Source organism: Hyperoodon ampullatus, assembly GCF_949752795.1.
Source record: "Hyperoodon ampullatus genome assembly, chromosome: 2".
In the NCBI taxonomy this organism is placed as follows: Eukaryota; Metazoa; Chordata; class Mammalia; order Artiodactyla; family Ziphiidae; genus Hyperoodon; species Hyperoodon ampullatus.
Window position 1 is genome coordinate 119,403,356 of NC_136915.1, and position 13,265 is coordinate 119,416,620.

The 13,265-nt window shown below is 39.9% G+C and overlaps 1 protein-coding gene across 2 annotated transcripts; it reads left to right on the forward strand.

The window, feature by feature from the left end:
* Window positions 1–5,933: 5,933 nt before the first annotated feature.
* DUSP12 (dual specificity phosphatase 12) lies at window positions 5,934–12,131 on the forward strand. Of its 2 annotated transcripts, XM_079697877.1 has the most exons (6): window positions 5,934–6,678; window positions 7,652–7,765; window positions 7,854–7,972; window positions 8,366–8,462; window positions 8,779–8,965; window positions 11,758–12,131. In XM_079697877.1, the coding sequence occupies exons 1-6, from the start codon at window positions 6,296–6,298 to the stop codon at window positions 11,917–11,919; spliced, it is 1,062 nt and encodes a 353-aa protein (XP_079554003.1). In that variant the 5' UTR covers window positions 5,934–6,295; the 3' UTR covers window positions 11,920–12,131. The 2 variants fall into 2 exon arrangements, with proteins under 2 accessions (XP_079554003.1, XP_079554004.1); XM_079697878.1 differs by lacking the exon at window positions 8,779–8,965.
* The last annotated feature ends 1,134 nt before the right edge of the window (window positions 12,132–13,265 follow it).

The window sequence follows — 13,265 nt, forward strand, 5'->3', positions numbered from 1 at the left end:
TTTGTGGAGCTGAAATTATTCCCTCAGAATCTTGACAATAGATGCCCTTCTAGGGAAGGAGGACACATCTTTACCAAGACACAGACTCTACATTAATAAGTGGACTTCAGGGTGTGGTTGTAGCTGGATGGGTAGTTAGGATCCACTTTCTGTTAAATCTCATGACCATTGAATTCCTGGACTGATCACGCTCAGCAATTTATCTCTGCTCAACAGCTTGCTCAAGACAAGCCATCTGCAGCCATTTCTCCCTCACCACAGCTCAGCCTCTCCTGCATGGAATCCTCTCCGAGCTGCTTCTGATGCAATGGTTCAGCTTGGGATTTCTTTCTCCCACTAATAATACATGTTGATAAGTTAATTCTTGTTAGAACTCTGTAATATGGCTATAATTACTCCTACTTTGCAGGTGAAGAATCTGAGACTTAGAGAAATCCTATAACTTTCTACAGGCATACAATCACATATTAATAGGTAATAGGGTCAGAAGCAGTCTGGGATTCAGACTTGGGTTTTCTCTGTCTTCAGACTGTGCTCCTCAAAGACAGTACCAAATCTGAACTCACCATTTTGTAAGTATACACCTTCTACTCATGAACACAGAAAAAGTAATAGAATTATGTTATTATCACCCATTTATATTTTTCTTCAACATTTTGATTTGAGGATCTTAAAGTACATTTCATGTGTATCTTCATAACTGTCCTAGATCTTAAGTCCCATTAAGAACATGATTGGCAAACATTTACTGATAATTCATTGGGTGTAGGAGGGCCTAGGCAACATGCTGGAGATAGAAAGAGGAACTTGTCTTTGGACCATGATGGGGAGGCAATGGGGCAGAAGAGGGGAAGTTTCCCTGCTCATTGCTCAGCACAGATACGCACTTACCGCAAATATTTTTAAAGATGAAAGCAATGAGTCATACTTGTGACTGTGCTCTAGAAGAAAACCAAAGAACGGGAAGGCTGGGTGATGTGTATTCTCGTGTGATTAGGCCATGTTACATAGAATGGGTGGGTGTCTTCTTAAAATGAAAGCCACACCATACTAGACTATCTCTTAGAATTTTTGCCTAATTCATGCTTATCAATGATGTAGGCTTGCTGGTAATAAAATGAACAGATACATCATGCATGTGTGTGTGCGTGCACAAGTGCGCCTACCAGTGCTAGGACATATAGCCTCTTCTCTTCTCCTTGACAGGAAGCAACCCAGCTGCCCCTCTAAAGCCACATTTCCTTCCCTGGGCCTAACATCCTGCTTTTTTGCACGTTGCCATATTCATTTTCCCCTGTTTCAAGGGAGGTACAGAAAATGTATCTTGCCAAAGGGCACATGGTGCCAGCTAGTGGCTAGGAGGAAAAATACAGAAGCTGGTAAATACACTTCAGCCTCAGGAATTGAGGCCTTATTATTCCCCCAGATACAGATATTCACTGAGCCGGGCTTTGTGGGTATTCAACAACAATTCAGAAGTGTCTCTTACTCCCATCCTTGAAGGAACTTATATTCATTTTAGGGAGTTGAGGAAGAAAAGCTCATTCCCAACAGAAAACTAATAAAGCTGAGGGAATGATTAGGATATCTTAATAAAATGTCCAGGAAATTAACCCTTGATTCTTTTTTCCCCCTGTTTTTCCAGAATGTCAATACCTATGATTGTTAACAGTGAATAATTTTTTTTTTTTTTTTTTTTTGCGGTACGCGGGCCTCTCACTGTTGTGGCCTCTCCCATTGCAGAGCACAGGCTCCGGACGTGCAGGCCCAGCGGCCATGGCTCATGGGTCCAGCCGCTCCACGGCATGTGGGATCCTCCCGGACCGGGGCACGAACCCATGTCCCCTGCATCGGCAGGCGGGCTCTCAACCACTGCGCCACCAGGGAAGCCCAACAGTGAATAATTTTAATAATACCTGTTGAAAAAAGATTAAAACTGTATAGAAAGAAGTGTATAAAGCCTATCATGTAAGTCTCCTCATGCCAGCTCCCAGAAATAACCACTGTTAACAGTTCATATGTATATATACATATACATACATACATATATATATATATATATACACATACATATGCTCAGACATGCTTTCTATTTGTAAACCATCTTAAAAAATTTTATAATATAGCTAGTATCAACCACTTCCTTTGTTATCTTTTTAAATAGTTGCCTAGGGCTTCCCTGGTGGCGCAGTGGTTGAGAGTCCGCCTGCCGATGCAGGGGACACGGGTTCGTGCCCCGGTCTGGGAGGATCCCACATGCCGCGGAGCGGCTGGGCCCGTGGGCCGTGGCCGCTGGGCCTGCGCGTCCGGAGCCTGTGCTCCGCAACGGGAGAGGCCACAACAGTGAGAGGCCCGCGTACCGCAAAAAAAAAAAAATAAATAAATAAATAGTTGCCTAGTATTTTATTGAATGGATAAAACAACTTCTTTAACCACTCCATTACTTGCATTTATTTAGATGTTTCTTGTTTTTCACTATACTAGACAATGGATGCTGTGTCAGGGGTCACCAGGCTCCTTCAGACTTGCTGAGTCACTGGAAGGATTTGCAGAACTCAGAAGAACAATTATACAAAGTTATGGCTTATTCCAGTGAAAGAATACAGATTCAAATCAGCAAAGAGAAAAGGTGCATGGGTGAAGTCCAAGAGAAGCCAGGTGCAAGCTTCCAGATACCCCCCTCCTAGTGGAGTCACAGAGGCACTTGCTTCTTTCCCCCAGTGATTATGTGTGACAACACACTTGAAGTATGGCCAAACAGGAAACTTACCCAAACTTGGTATCCAGGGGTTTTATTGGGGGCCAGTCACATAGGCATGCAGCTCCTGCATGACTGAGCGTAAGTACTCAATCTCCAGCCTCCCAGAGGTCAAACTGATACAGCATGGCCCAGGGCTTCAGGCGTTCAAAAACACTTTTATCAGGCAGGCTATTCGGGGGACACAGAGATTGTCTCCCAGGAGCTGGTCAAGGGCAGTCCCCCTGAAGACAGACTTCACTTTGGAATGTGCTGGGAGAATTAAGCAAGTGCCTCACCTTCCTCCTTTTTGCCTGACAAATTCCCATTTATCCTACAAGACCCAGATCAAGCATCACTTCCTCTGGGAAGCTATCCTTGATTACTCCCCTTCCATTAGGGTTAGATGCCCAGCTCCCACATGCTTCCTTAGTAATTTGCCCTTACTTCTATCAGAACAATAATTGGGCTATTTACTTATCTTTTACTCCAGCTTTTCTCTAAGTTCCTCGAGGGCAAAGACTCTTATTCATTTTGTAGCCTCAGCATCTACTGTAGTGCCCGACACACAGTAGTTGTTTCCAGGATTGTAAAGTGAGAAAGGTTGAGTTGATTCAACTGGGGGCTCAGAAGACCGCTAACATGACTCTCCAGGCAAAAACGCTAAGTGAGCCCTTGAGGTAAACTCTTTGGGATGGGGAAGGAAATGGCATTGAGAGGGAAGTAGTGTCTCTTCTGGTACTCCTTTCCCTTCCATTTCTAACATTCAAAAGATGGAGTAACCAGCACCATTAGCCTAAATTCTGTGGGGGATACAAAGATGAAAAAGCAAAGTCCTTACCCTGAAGAGGTTCACAGCCTGTGGTGGGAGTAAGGGAAGATAGCACTCTTCCTCTGTCCCTGCAGGCTGCCCACTTAAGTGTTCCCAAGCAGAAGCATTTGCTGCTTCCTCCAACTGACTTGGATGGGTCTCAAGTGTCCCTGCCCCGAATCTCAATCTCTCTGAAAATTATAAAGTTATATATGAGAAAGACAAAAGCAAGCCCTGGCATCCAGGAACTGGCCTGGAACTATGAGGTAGATCTTCCTTAGTGTTGCTACAGCTGGCCGGGCACACACAGTTAGGTGTTTTTCCCCTCCTGCTGAATATAAACAATTTCACAGGACATCAATCCCAGACAAGGCAACACTGAGCTCATGATGAAGAAAGACAAAATCAAGACCACCATGAAATTCCCTGCCCACGTGGGAATCCTCACTCTGGGCCATACTCTAACAGCAATAAAAACCCCAAGCCAATTTTCTGTCTCTGCTTTCTCAATTCATTTTTGGACCTACTTGTGAGTCAACCTGCTATCTCCAGAAAGCCTCATTATGTGAGTAATAAATCTTTTTATGCCCTTAAAACAAAAACAAGACCACTGTAATCATGTCTGAACACAGATAAAACATGAATATTGTCCAAATTCAAAATGCCAAACATACCTCTATTTTAGCTCAAATGACTAACTGCTACTTAAAAATAAATTATGATGAAAAAATACATACAATTTACCCTTTTAATCATTTTTAAGTGTACAACTCAGTGGTGTTAACTGTATTTACATTTTTTGTGTATCAGATCTAGAGAACTTTTTCATCTTGCAAAATGGAAACTCTATACTCATTGAACAACAACTCTTCAATTCTCACTCCCCCCAGCCCCTGGCAACCACCATTCTATTCTGTTTCTATGAGTTCAGTTTTTTTAGATACCACATATAAGTGATATCATACAGTATTTGTCCCTCTCTCTCCAGCTTATTTCACTCAGTGTAATGCTCTCAAGTTCCATCCATGTTGTCACAAATGGCAGAATTTCCTACTTTCTCATGGCTGAGTAATATTTAGATGTGATATATAAATCACATCTTCTTTACCATTCATCCACAGGTGGACATTTAGGTCATTTCCATATCTTGGCCGTTGTGAATAACATGAGGGTACAGATATCTCTTTAAGATTCTGATCTCATTTCCTTTGGACATATATCCAGAAACGGGATTGCTGGATTATATGGTAGTTCTATATTTAACTTTTTTGGGAATCTCCATACTGTTTCCATAGTGGCTGTACCAATTTATTCCCACCAATAGTGCACAAGGGTTCCCTTTTCTCCACATTCTCACCACATGAGAATGTTATCACCACATGTTATCTCTTGTCTTTTTAAAAATTGCCATACCAACAAGTGTGAGGTGATATCTCACCATGGTTTTGGTTTGTTTTGATATTTCCCTGATGATTAGTAATACTGAGGATCTTTTCATGTATCTGTGGGCCATTTGTATGTATTCTTTGGGAAGAAGTCTCTATTCAGTTCCTCTGCCCATTTTCTAATATTTTGTTTTTTGCAATTGAGTTGTGTGAGTCCCTTATATATTTTGAATATTAACCCCTTATGTGGTCTATGGTTTGCAAGTATTTTCTCCCATTCTACAGAGGTTTGATTGCTTTTTACTTTGTTGATTGCTTCCTGTGCTATGCAGAAGCTTTTTAGTCTAGCATAGTCCCACTTATTGCTTTTGGTGTCATAACCAAAAAGTTGTTGCCCAGACCATTGTGTGGTCTTGGTACCCTTGCTGAAGATCATTTGAACATCTATGTGAGGGTTTATTTCTGGGCTCTCTATTCTGTTCCATTGGTCCATGTTTCGGTCTTTATGCCAGTACCATGACTGACTGCTACTTCTTGACCAATTACAGCTTTAGTGTCTCTCTAGCCTTCCCTCCCTTAGGTAAGATTTATTAAGATACTCAGTCATAGAATCACCCCCACTTCCTGACAGCATCCAATCCAGAGCAAAGTCCTGCTTCTTTAGACGCTTAGTCCCTTAGACCCTTAGCCCAAACTCATCTAATACAAGCTCAAATCCTGTAATAGGATCTTCCTAACACTCTCTTACCTAGATTTCTCGAAATTCTCCAGTTCATGGTTGAGTAATAAACCCAATTTACTTAACTACAGGTGGATTCTTGGTGGTCTTTGGCTGGAGGGCACTGACACACAAAACCATGGGATTAATATCTTCAAATATATAGAACAGTATACATCAACAAGAAAAGGATTCACATACCAATAAAAAACGGGACAAAAAGAAAAGAAAAAGGAAAAATAGTCACAAGAGAAGAACTACAAACAAATGGCTTCATAAGCATTGAAAAAATGTTTTATTTCAAATGCATAAAATTATGCTGCTGATTCAGTTGGTGGGACCATCATTTCAGTTTGAGTCCATTTTCTGCTCCTGCAGAAAATCCAGAAAATCTCAACACTAAGAGCCTGAGAAGCCCTCGATTAGCGTTAGTTTATCCTCTCCCACCAAGTTGGAGGAGCCGGGTAGAGACAAGGGTCCAGAAGTGGTTCTGAACGGGGTTTAGCTCCGCCCCAGCCGCAGTAACGTCACCTTCCCCCAGTAAATCCACATTCCCGCGGTCGACGTGGTCCTCCGAGGGAACGGCGGCGCAACTCAGGCCGGCTGGTCCTAGGTGAAGGACATTCTAGCCGACCCCCTACTCTATGGTAGGGCCCTCCGCAGTCCGGCCTCCGGGCGCCGCCATGTTGGAGCCTCAGAACGGGAGCCATGGCTGCGAGCGTACGGCCGGCAGCCGGACTCGGGTCAGCTCCACTGAGCACATGCTGGAGGTGCGGCCGGGGCTGTTCCTGGGTGGAGCTGCGGCAGTCGCGGAGCCGGACCACCTGAGGGAGGCGGGCATCACGGCCGTGCTGACGGTGGACTCGGAGGAGCCCGACTTCAACACGGGGGATGGGGTCGAGGGTCTACGGAGTCTCTTCGTGCCAGCGCTGGACAAACCCGAGACCGACCTGCTTAGCCATCTGGACCGGTGCGTGGCCTTCATCGGCCAGGCCCGCGCCGAGGGCCGCGCGGTGCTGGTGCATTGGTGAGTGGCCGGGTCCGTGGGGAGAGCAACCCCGCCACGCTTCCAGTCTGCCCCCCTCACCCTTCTCCCAGGCCCCAGCAGAGGACGAAGGGGCTGTCAGCCACTAGAACCTTCTCCTCCTCCCTCTCGCACAGGCTTGTGTCTCAGAGAGGATCGGGCAGGAGGCGGGCCCCTGATGGCCTGCAGGCTTTGATTCATTCAGTTTGTGTTGGTTCATTCTGCAGCCGCTGAGTTTTGTTTCGGAGGTAGGAGAAATCTTCAGGTAAATGACAAAGTCCCTGCACGTACAGAGTTTAAATCTGTTCACGAGAAGCCACACACATACCCAGATTATTGTAATGCAGACTAGGATGCGAGGTGTGTAGTAAGAGATTAACAAAGGTTAAGGTTATTCAAACTTCAGAGGAAGAGATTATTTTCATTGCTTTTGTTTGAGGCGGGGTGGCTGATGTAGGGGAAATTTGGGGAGAGAAAAATTGGTTAGGACGTAAAGGATCCCTAAGCCATTCCTAGGGGAAAGATGGAGTAGGTGATAGCAATGGCAAAAAGAGTGTAATAACGATAGTTTACATTTATTGAGCCAGCACTTTTACTGCCAGCATTTGTTCTAAATATTACATAAAGGACATAAGGTAGTGATAAAAGGGAAAGAAGTCTGGAATCAGATCTCCAGGGCCCTTAAAGCCAGCAAAGGAGTTTAGATTTTTTCTGAAGCCATTATAAAATGTTAAAAAAAATTGGTGTAATTATTTTTGAATAGGTAATACCTTCATATGGTTCAGAATTCAAAATGAATAAGGAAATAAGGGAATAATTCCTTTGTACAGCAGTAGTAATTCAGAGGCAAAGGGTTTATTTGAGTAGAAGAAGCAGACAAGAAGTGGACCTGAACTTTACCATTAATGGGAGGCTGGTTTTTTTTGTTTTTTTTTTAAATTGTTGCTATTTGATATTTTAAAGGTTTCTTTTTCAGTCACACAGGGGTCAGTCGAAGTGTGGCTGTAATGACTGCTTTTATGATGAAGACTGACCAGCTTACCTTTGAAAAAGCCTATGAAAACCTTAAGACTATCAAACCAGAGGCTAAGTGAGTTCTTTGTCGTAGTAATCTGCTTTTGTGATGTGATTTTATTTATTTAAATAAAAATTAACTCTATGTTTGTTTGTCCTTGCAGGATGAATGAGGGATTTGAGTGGCAACTGAAATTATACCAGGCAATGGGATGTGAAGTAGATACCTCTAGTGCAATTTATAAACAGTATCGTTTACAAAAGGTTACAGAGAAGTATCCAGGTGAGTAATAATTGGTAGTATGTGTTTGGTCCTTTCTAGATGCTGTTTACTCTGGCACCCAATGTTTCAGGTGCATTATCCCTTTTTCCAGCAATCCCTTCAGATAGGTACTTTTATTTCCTTTTGAAACCATGGTTTAGCAAGAAATAGCTTGTTCAGGGTCACAAGGTTTGTAAGTGGCTGGCTTGAATTTGAACTCAGGCAGTCTGTGCCTGGAACCCAAGGGCTTGATCACTGTGCCCTCCTACCTCATCCTGATTTCTCAACAATGGAGAATATATATATTTTTTAATTTCTGAAGTTAGCACTACTTGCCTCAGTTTGACATTAGCTGAATTTTGTCTGAAAATGCAGAGTTGATTTTGACAAATGGATACATTTTGTGTCACGTAGAATTGCAGAATTTACCTCAAGAACTCTTTGCTGTTGACCCATCCGCCATTACACAAGGATTGAAAGATGGGGTTCTCTACAAATGTAGAAAGTGCAGGTAAAATATTTTGTATCCTCTGGAGATTTTATTTTGTCTCAGTAGCTGAAAAGTACTGAAAGTTTCAGCTTCTTAAAATCTTGTAGGAGGAATTTGTTTAATTGAATAATACAGAAATTTCATATTCAAATCTGGTTTTAAGAAGAATATGAATTCTTAAAAGTAAAAGTAATGCAGTTACTTGTAGAAGTTATTGAAAATTAAAGTAGCATAATCAATGTTATATTAATTTGCCCCCTAAGAAATACTGCACATTTAATCTATTTTTTCATCCTTTCGCAAGTCATTAATATTTTTGTTTGTTTGGGGGTTGCAGGCGATCTTTATTTCGAAGTTCTAGCATTTTGGATCATAATGAAGGAAGTGGTCCTATAGCCTTTGCCCACAAGAGAGTGACACCATCCTTCATGCTTACTACAGGGAGTCAGGCTCAATGTACATCTTACTTCATTGAACCTGTGCAGTGGATGGAATCCACTTTGTTGGGAGTGATGGATGGACAGGTGAGAACACATTTTACTTTCTACGGTTTTATTATGTCATCTATATTTTGTTCCTTTCATTTTAAACCATATTTTAACTAGCATTTTACTCCATCTTACTTTCTAAAGTTTCACATCTTTCTAATATAGACAAGACTTTATCAAAGATAAATTAGTCAAATAAAAACCAGCTGATGTAAAATAGTGAACCACTTTTGGTGGAAAGCTGTTGGTCTAAGTTAATTAATTCCTTTTAAGGGTATTGTTTGTATTTTTTCAAATTAAGACTAACAAACTAATTAGAATATATTTAACAAAACTTGAACTTTGTAAGAAGTAGGGCAAATCAAGGATTTTAAAATTAGATTTTAAATTTCTTCTTACTCTTCCTTTTTTTCTCTTTTGGCTCTGTGTATTTGTTTCCTTGATCTTTCAGTTTTGTGTGTTTGTTGTGAGATTTTTTTTCACTTCCTGTTAATTCTAAAGAATGCAGCTCATATGAGCATCCTGTGACAGCCACAAAGCATCCTGTGACAGCCACAATTCTCCTTTAGGTTTACATGATATTAATCTAAAGATATTCTAAATCTAAGATATAATGATGTTTAAAGTTTGTATAAGTTTGTATGGTGAGTATTTTATGAAACCTTTTCACTGTATTATTTCATTTGAAGAATACAATAACTTTATAAAATCGAGCACATATCTATGCACATTTTATATGTGAGGAAACTTAGTTTGCATTAGTTAGTGTCTTGCCTAGAAAGAGGTACCCTATATTCAAACCCATGGTTTCAGATAATGCTGCTTTATTGAGGTATAATTCACTTACCATATAATTCACCCATTGAAAGTGTACAGTTCAGTGGTTTTTCATATATTCACAGAGGTTTTTGCAACTATCACCATTTTTATCGCTACCAAATAAACCTTGTACAGCAGTCCCTTCCCATTCTTGATGATATTATTTGTTGAAGTCCACTTTATCTGTTTTTTTCTTTTGTGGCTTGTGCTTTTACCTTGCTGCTTTTGTTTATTGTTTTTTTGGGCGTGCCGTGCAGCTTGTGGCATCCTAGTTCCCCAACCAGGGATTGAACCTGGGCCCTCAGCAGTGGCAGTGTGGAATCTTAACCACTGGACTGCCAGGGAATTCCCTTGCTGCTTTTATTTAACCCGGAAAACACACAAGATAAAGGTGTTTTTGTGAAATATTCTAGATCACATTTGTGCATACTTCTTTGTACACTTATTTGAATTTTCTTATAGAATATATACCTAAAAGTGGAATTCCTGGCTTGAGGAGTGTGTACATTTTAAATATTACTGATAGTCTGGGCTGACATTAACAATGCCCATACAAATTTGCCTTTCACTAATGTTGAATGCATGTACTCATTTCCCCATACCCTTGACATATTGGATATTGTAAAATTGGTAAGGTTTTGTCAATCTGTCAGTCTGTGAGATGAAAAATGTTAATCCTAAAATGTTTTAATTTGAATCTCCATGACTACTACTGAGACCAACATCTTTATATACTTATGAGCCATTTATATTTTCTCTTACAGTAAATTTCCTTCATGTCCTTGGCCCATTTTTCTGTGGGTTTTGTCTTTTTCTAATGGATTTGTAGGAGTTCTTTATGTAGTCTAGAGTTAATGTTTCGTGTAATATGTTGCAGATATTTTCTCCAGTCTGTTGCTTATCTCAGCTTTGTGATACATTTTTTTCTTCAGCTTTTTGAGATATAATTGACATATAGCAGTGTATAAGTTGAAGGTATACAGCATAAATGACCTACATATATTGTGAATGTGGGTTTTTTAAATTGTGGTAAAATATTCATAACATAAATTAACCATTTTAACTATTTTTAAGTGTATAATTCAGTAGCCTTGAGAACATTCACACTGTTGTGCAACCGTCACCACCATCTTCCCCAACTGAAATGCCATACCCATTAAACACTAATTCCCCATACCACCCCCACCAGGCCCTGGCAACCACCATTCTACTTTCTGTCTTTATGAATTTGACTACTCCAGGTGCCTCATAAAGTGGAATTACACATATATTTGTCCTTTTGTGACTGGCTTATTGCACTTGGCATAATGTCCTCAAGGTTCATCCATGTTATAGCATGTATCAGAGTTTCCTTCCTTTTTAGTGCTGAATAATATTCCATTTTATGTATAGGCTACCACATTTTGTTTATCCATTCATCTATCCATGGACATTTGGGTTGCTTCTTCCCTTTGGGTATTGTGAATAATGCTGCTATGAACATGGGTATACAAATATCTGTTTGAGTCCCTGCTTTTATCTCTTTGGGGTATATACCTAGAAGTGGAATTACTGGATCATATAGTAACTCTATGTTTAATTATTTTGAGGAATGTGGTATATTTTGTCAAACTAAAATTTAAGATATTTATGTAATCAATTCTAGTTTCTGAGTTTTATGCCCAGACTTTCTATATAGCTCGTCGATGATTTAAAAGTCAACACATGTGCCACAGTCACAAAACAGTCACAAAACCTTCTGTTTCACATCTCAACCTTCACCTTTCACCCTTAATGCTGGAATTAATCTGTTCCTCCTCTAAACTCCCAGAGGACAACATACTTCTTACACAATTATTGTAGTCTACTGTCTATTACAGTAAATTGCCATTACATCTCACTGATTAGACCATCAACTCCTTGAAGGTATGAGCCATGTCTTACCTGTTTCTATATCATATATTACCAAAGATAATTATTTGTTTTGTATAAAAGTGAATGAATGAAGTAACACATTTATTTTATTTCAGCTTCTTTGCCCCAAATGCAATGCCAAGTTGGGTTCTTTCAACTGGTATGGTGAACAGTGCTCATGTGGTAGATGGATAACACCTGCTTTTCAAATACATAAGAACAGAGTGGATGAAATGAAAATGCTGCCAGTTTGGGGATCACAAACAAGAAAAATATGAACTTGCGACATTTGATAACTTGCTGATGATATGTGCTACCCTTGCTTATTGTCATTCATGGCAGATTGTTTAGTTTTAGGCCATTAACATTTCATTTGAAATATGAGAAGATAAAAATCATTTGATGTGACTTAGAAACTATACTTTGTCAGCTTCTTACACTAAGTAGAATGGAAATCAAAACCTTTTAATCATGTAAATTATACTTTATTTGATATTAAAGTCTTTTATAACCTAGATACTTTCTTTATTTCATATATATTTAAAAGTTGTGATTTTGGAATGTTAGTTAGATGGACAAAATTATGTATAAAAATTAGAAACTGTCATGTTTAAGTGACATTCTTTTATTTCTAGAAATGTAAAGCAGATTTGTTTGGACATATTTTGACATTTCTCTTTCTCTCTTTTAAGGGACATTAGTAAAGCTACATTAGTCTGGGTTTTTCTTGGAAATGTAGAAGAAAAGGACATCAGTAAAACACTGACTAAAATGTGGTTGTCCTATGATACTTTTTGAAGTAATCTACTTAAAGAAATATATTAATGTTAGGTATATTTCTAATGATGAAGAAAATTAAATGTGGAGTAACTACATATCAATCACCTTTTTTAGCCCGATGTGTTAGTGTATTGGAAAAGGTAATATGTCCAGATTAGCTTTTTTTTTTTTTTTTTTTTGCGGTTCGCGGGCCTCTCTCTCACTGTTGTGGCCTCTCCCGTTGCGGAGCACAGGCTCCGGACGCGCAGGCTCAGTGGCCATGGCTCATGGGCCCAGCCGCTCTGCGGCATGTGGGATCTTCCCAGACCGGGGCACAAACCCGTGTCCCCTGCATCAGCAGGCAGACTCTCAACCACTGCGCCACCAGGGAAGCCCCCAGATTAGCTTTTTAATGTGATCTCTGGAGACTGGAATTTATTTTACTCATTGATAATAGTTAGAATTATACCTAATTAGATACTTGAACATTTACATGAAATCAGAATTAGCTAATAAAGAGAAATATAGTCCATGTTCTTAATATGTTTTTCATATTTACACATGTGAGTGTATATGTACATAAACACCAAAACGGGAGTTACTTTAAATGCAAAAAAATGTGAATCATGATCCTCTTTAAAAGTGGGAGCGTTATAGATGATTCTTGAGAATATCTCAGCATAGGACCTGAAGCCTTTGGCAGCTTTTGTATAATTTTTCTTAGGAGAAAAAATTTCTCCATTTCTGTCTTAGCTTTCACAATATCTGTTTACTTCTTTACTTTGTAATGTTATACTCCAGAAAGCTTTTTAAAAACAATTAGGTTGAACCATATGAAATTGCCTCTTTGTAGGTGAAAAGTAAT

Excerpts from the sequence above, each read along its gene's own strand:
- DUSP12 (XM_079697877.1), top strand. The coding sequence starts at position 6,296 with ATGGTAGGGCCCTCCGCAGTCCGGCCTCCGGGCGCCGCCATGTTGGAG. Across the intron at positions 6,679-7,651 it reads CGCGCGGTGCTGGTGCATTG|TCACACAGGGGTCAGTCGAA; the intron begins GTGAGTGGCCGG and ends TTTCTTTTTCAG. Across the intron at positions 8,463-8,778 it reads TACAAATGTAGAAAGTGCAG|GCGATCTTTATTTCGAAGTT; the intron begins GTAAAATATTTT and ends TGGGGGTTGCAG.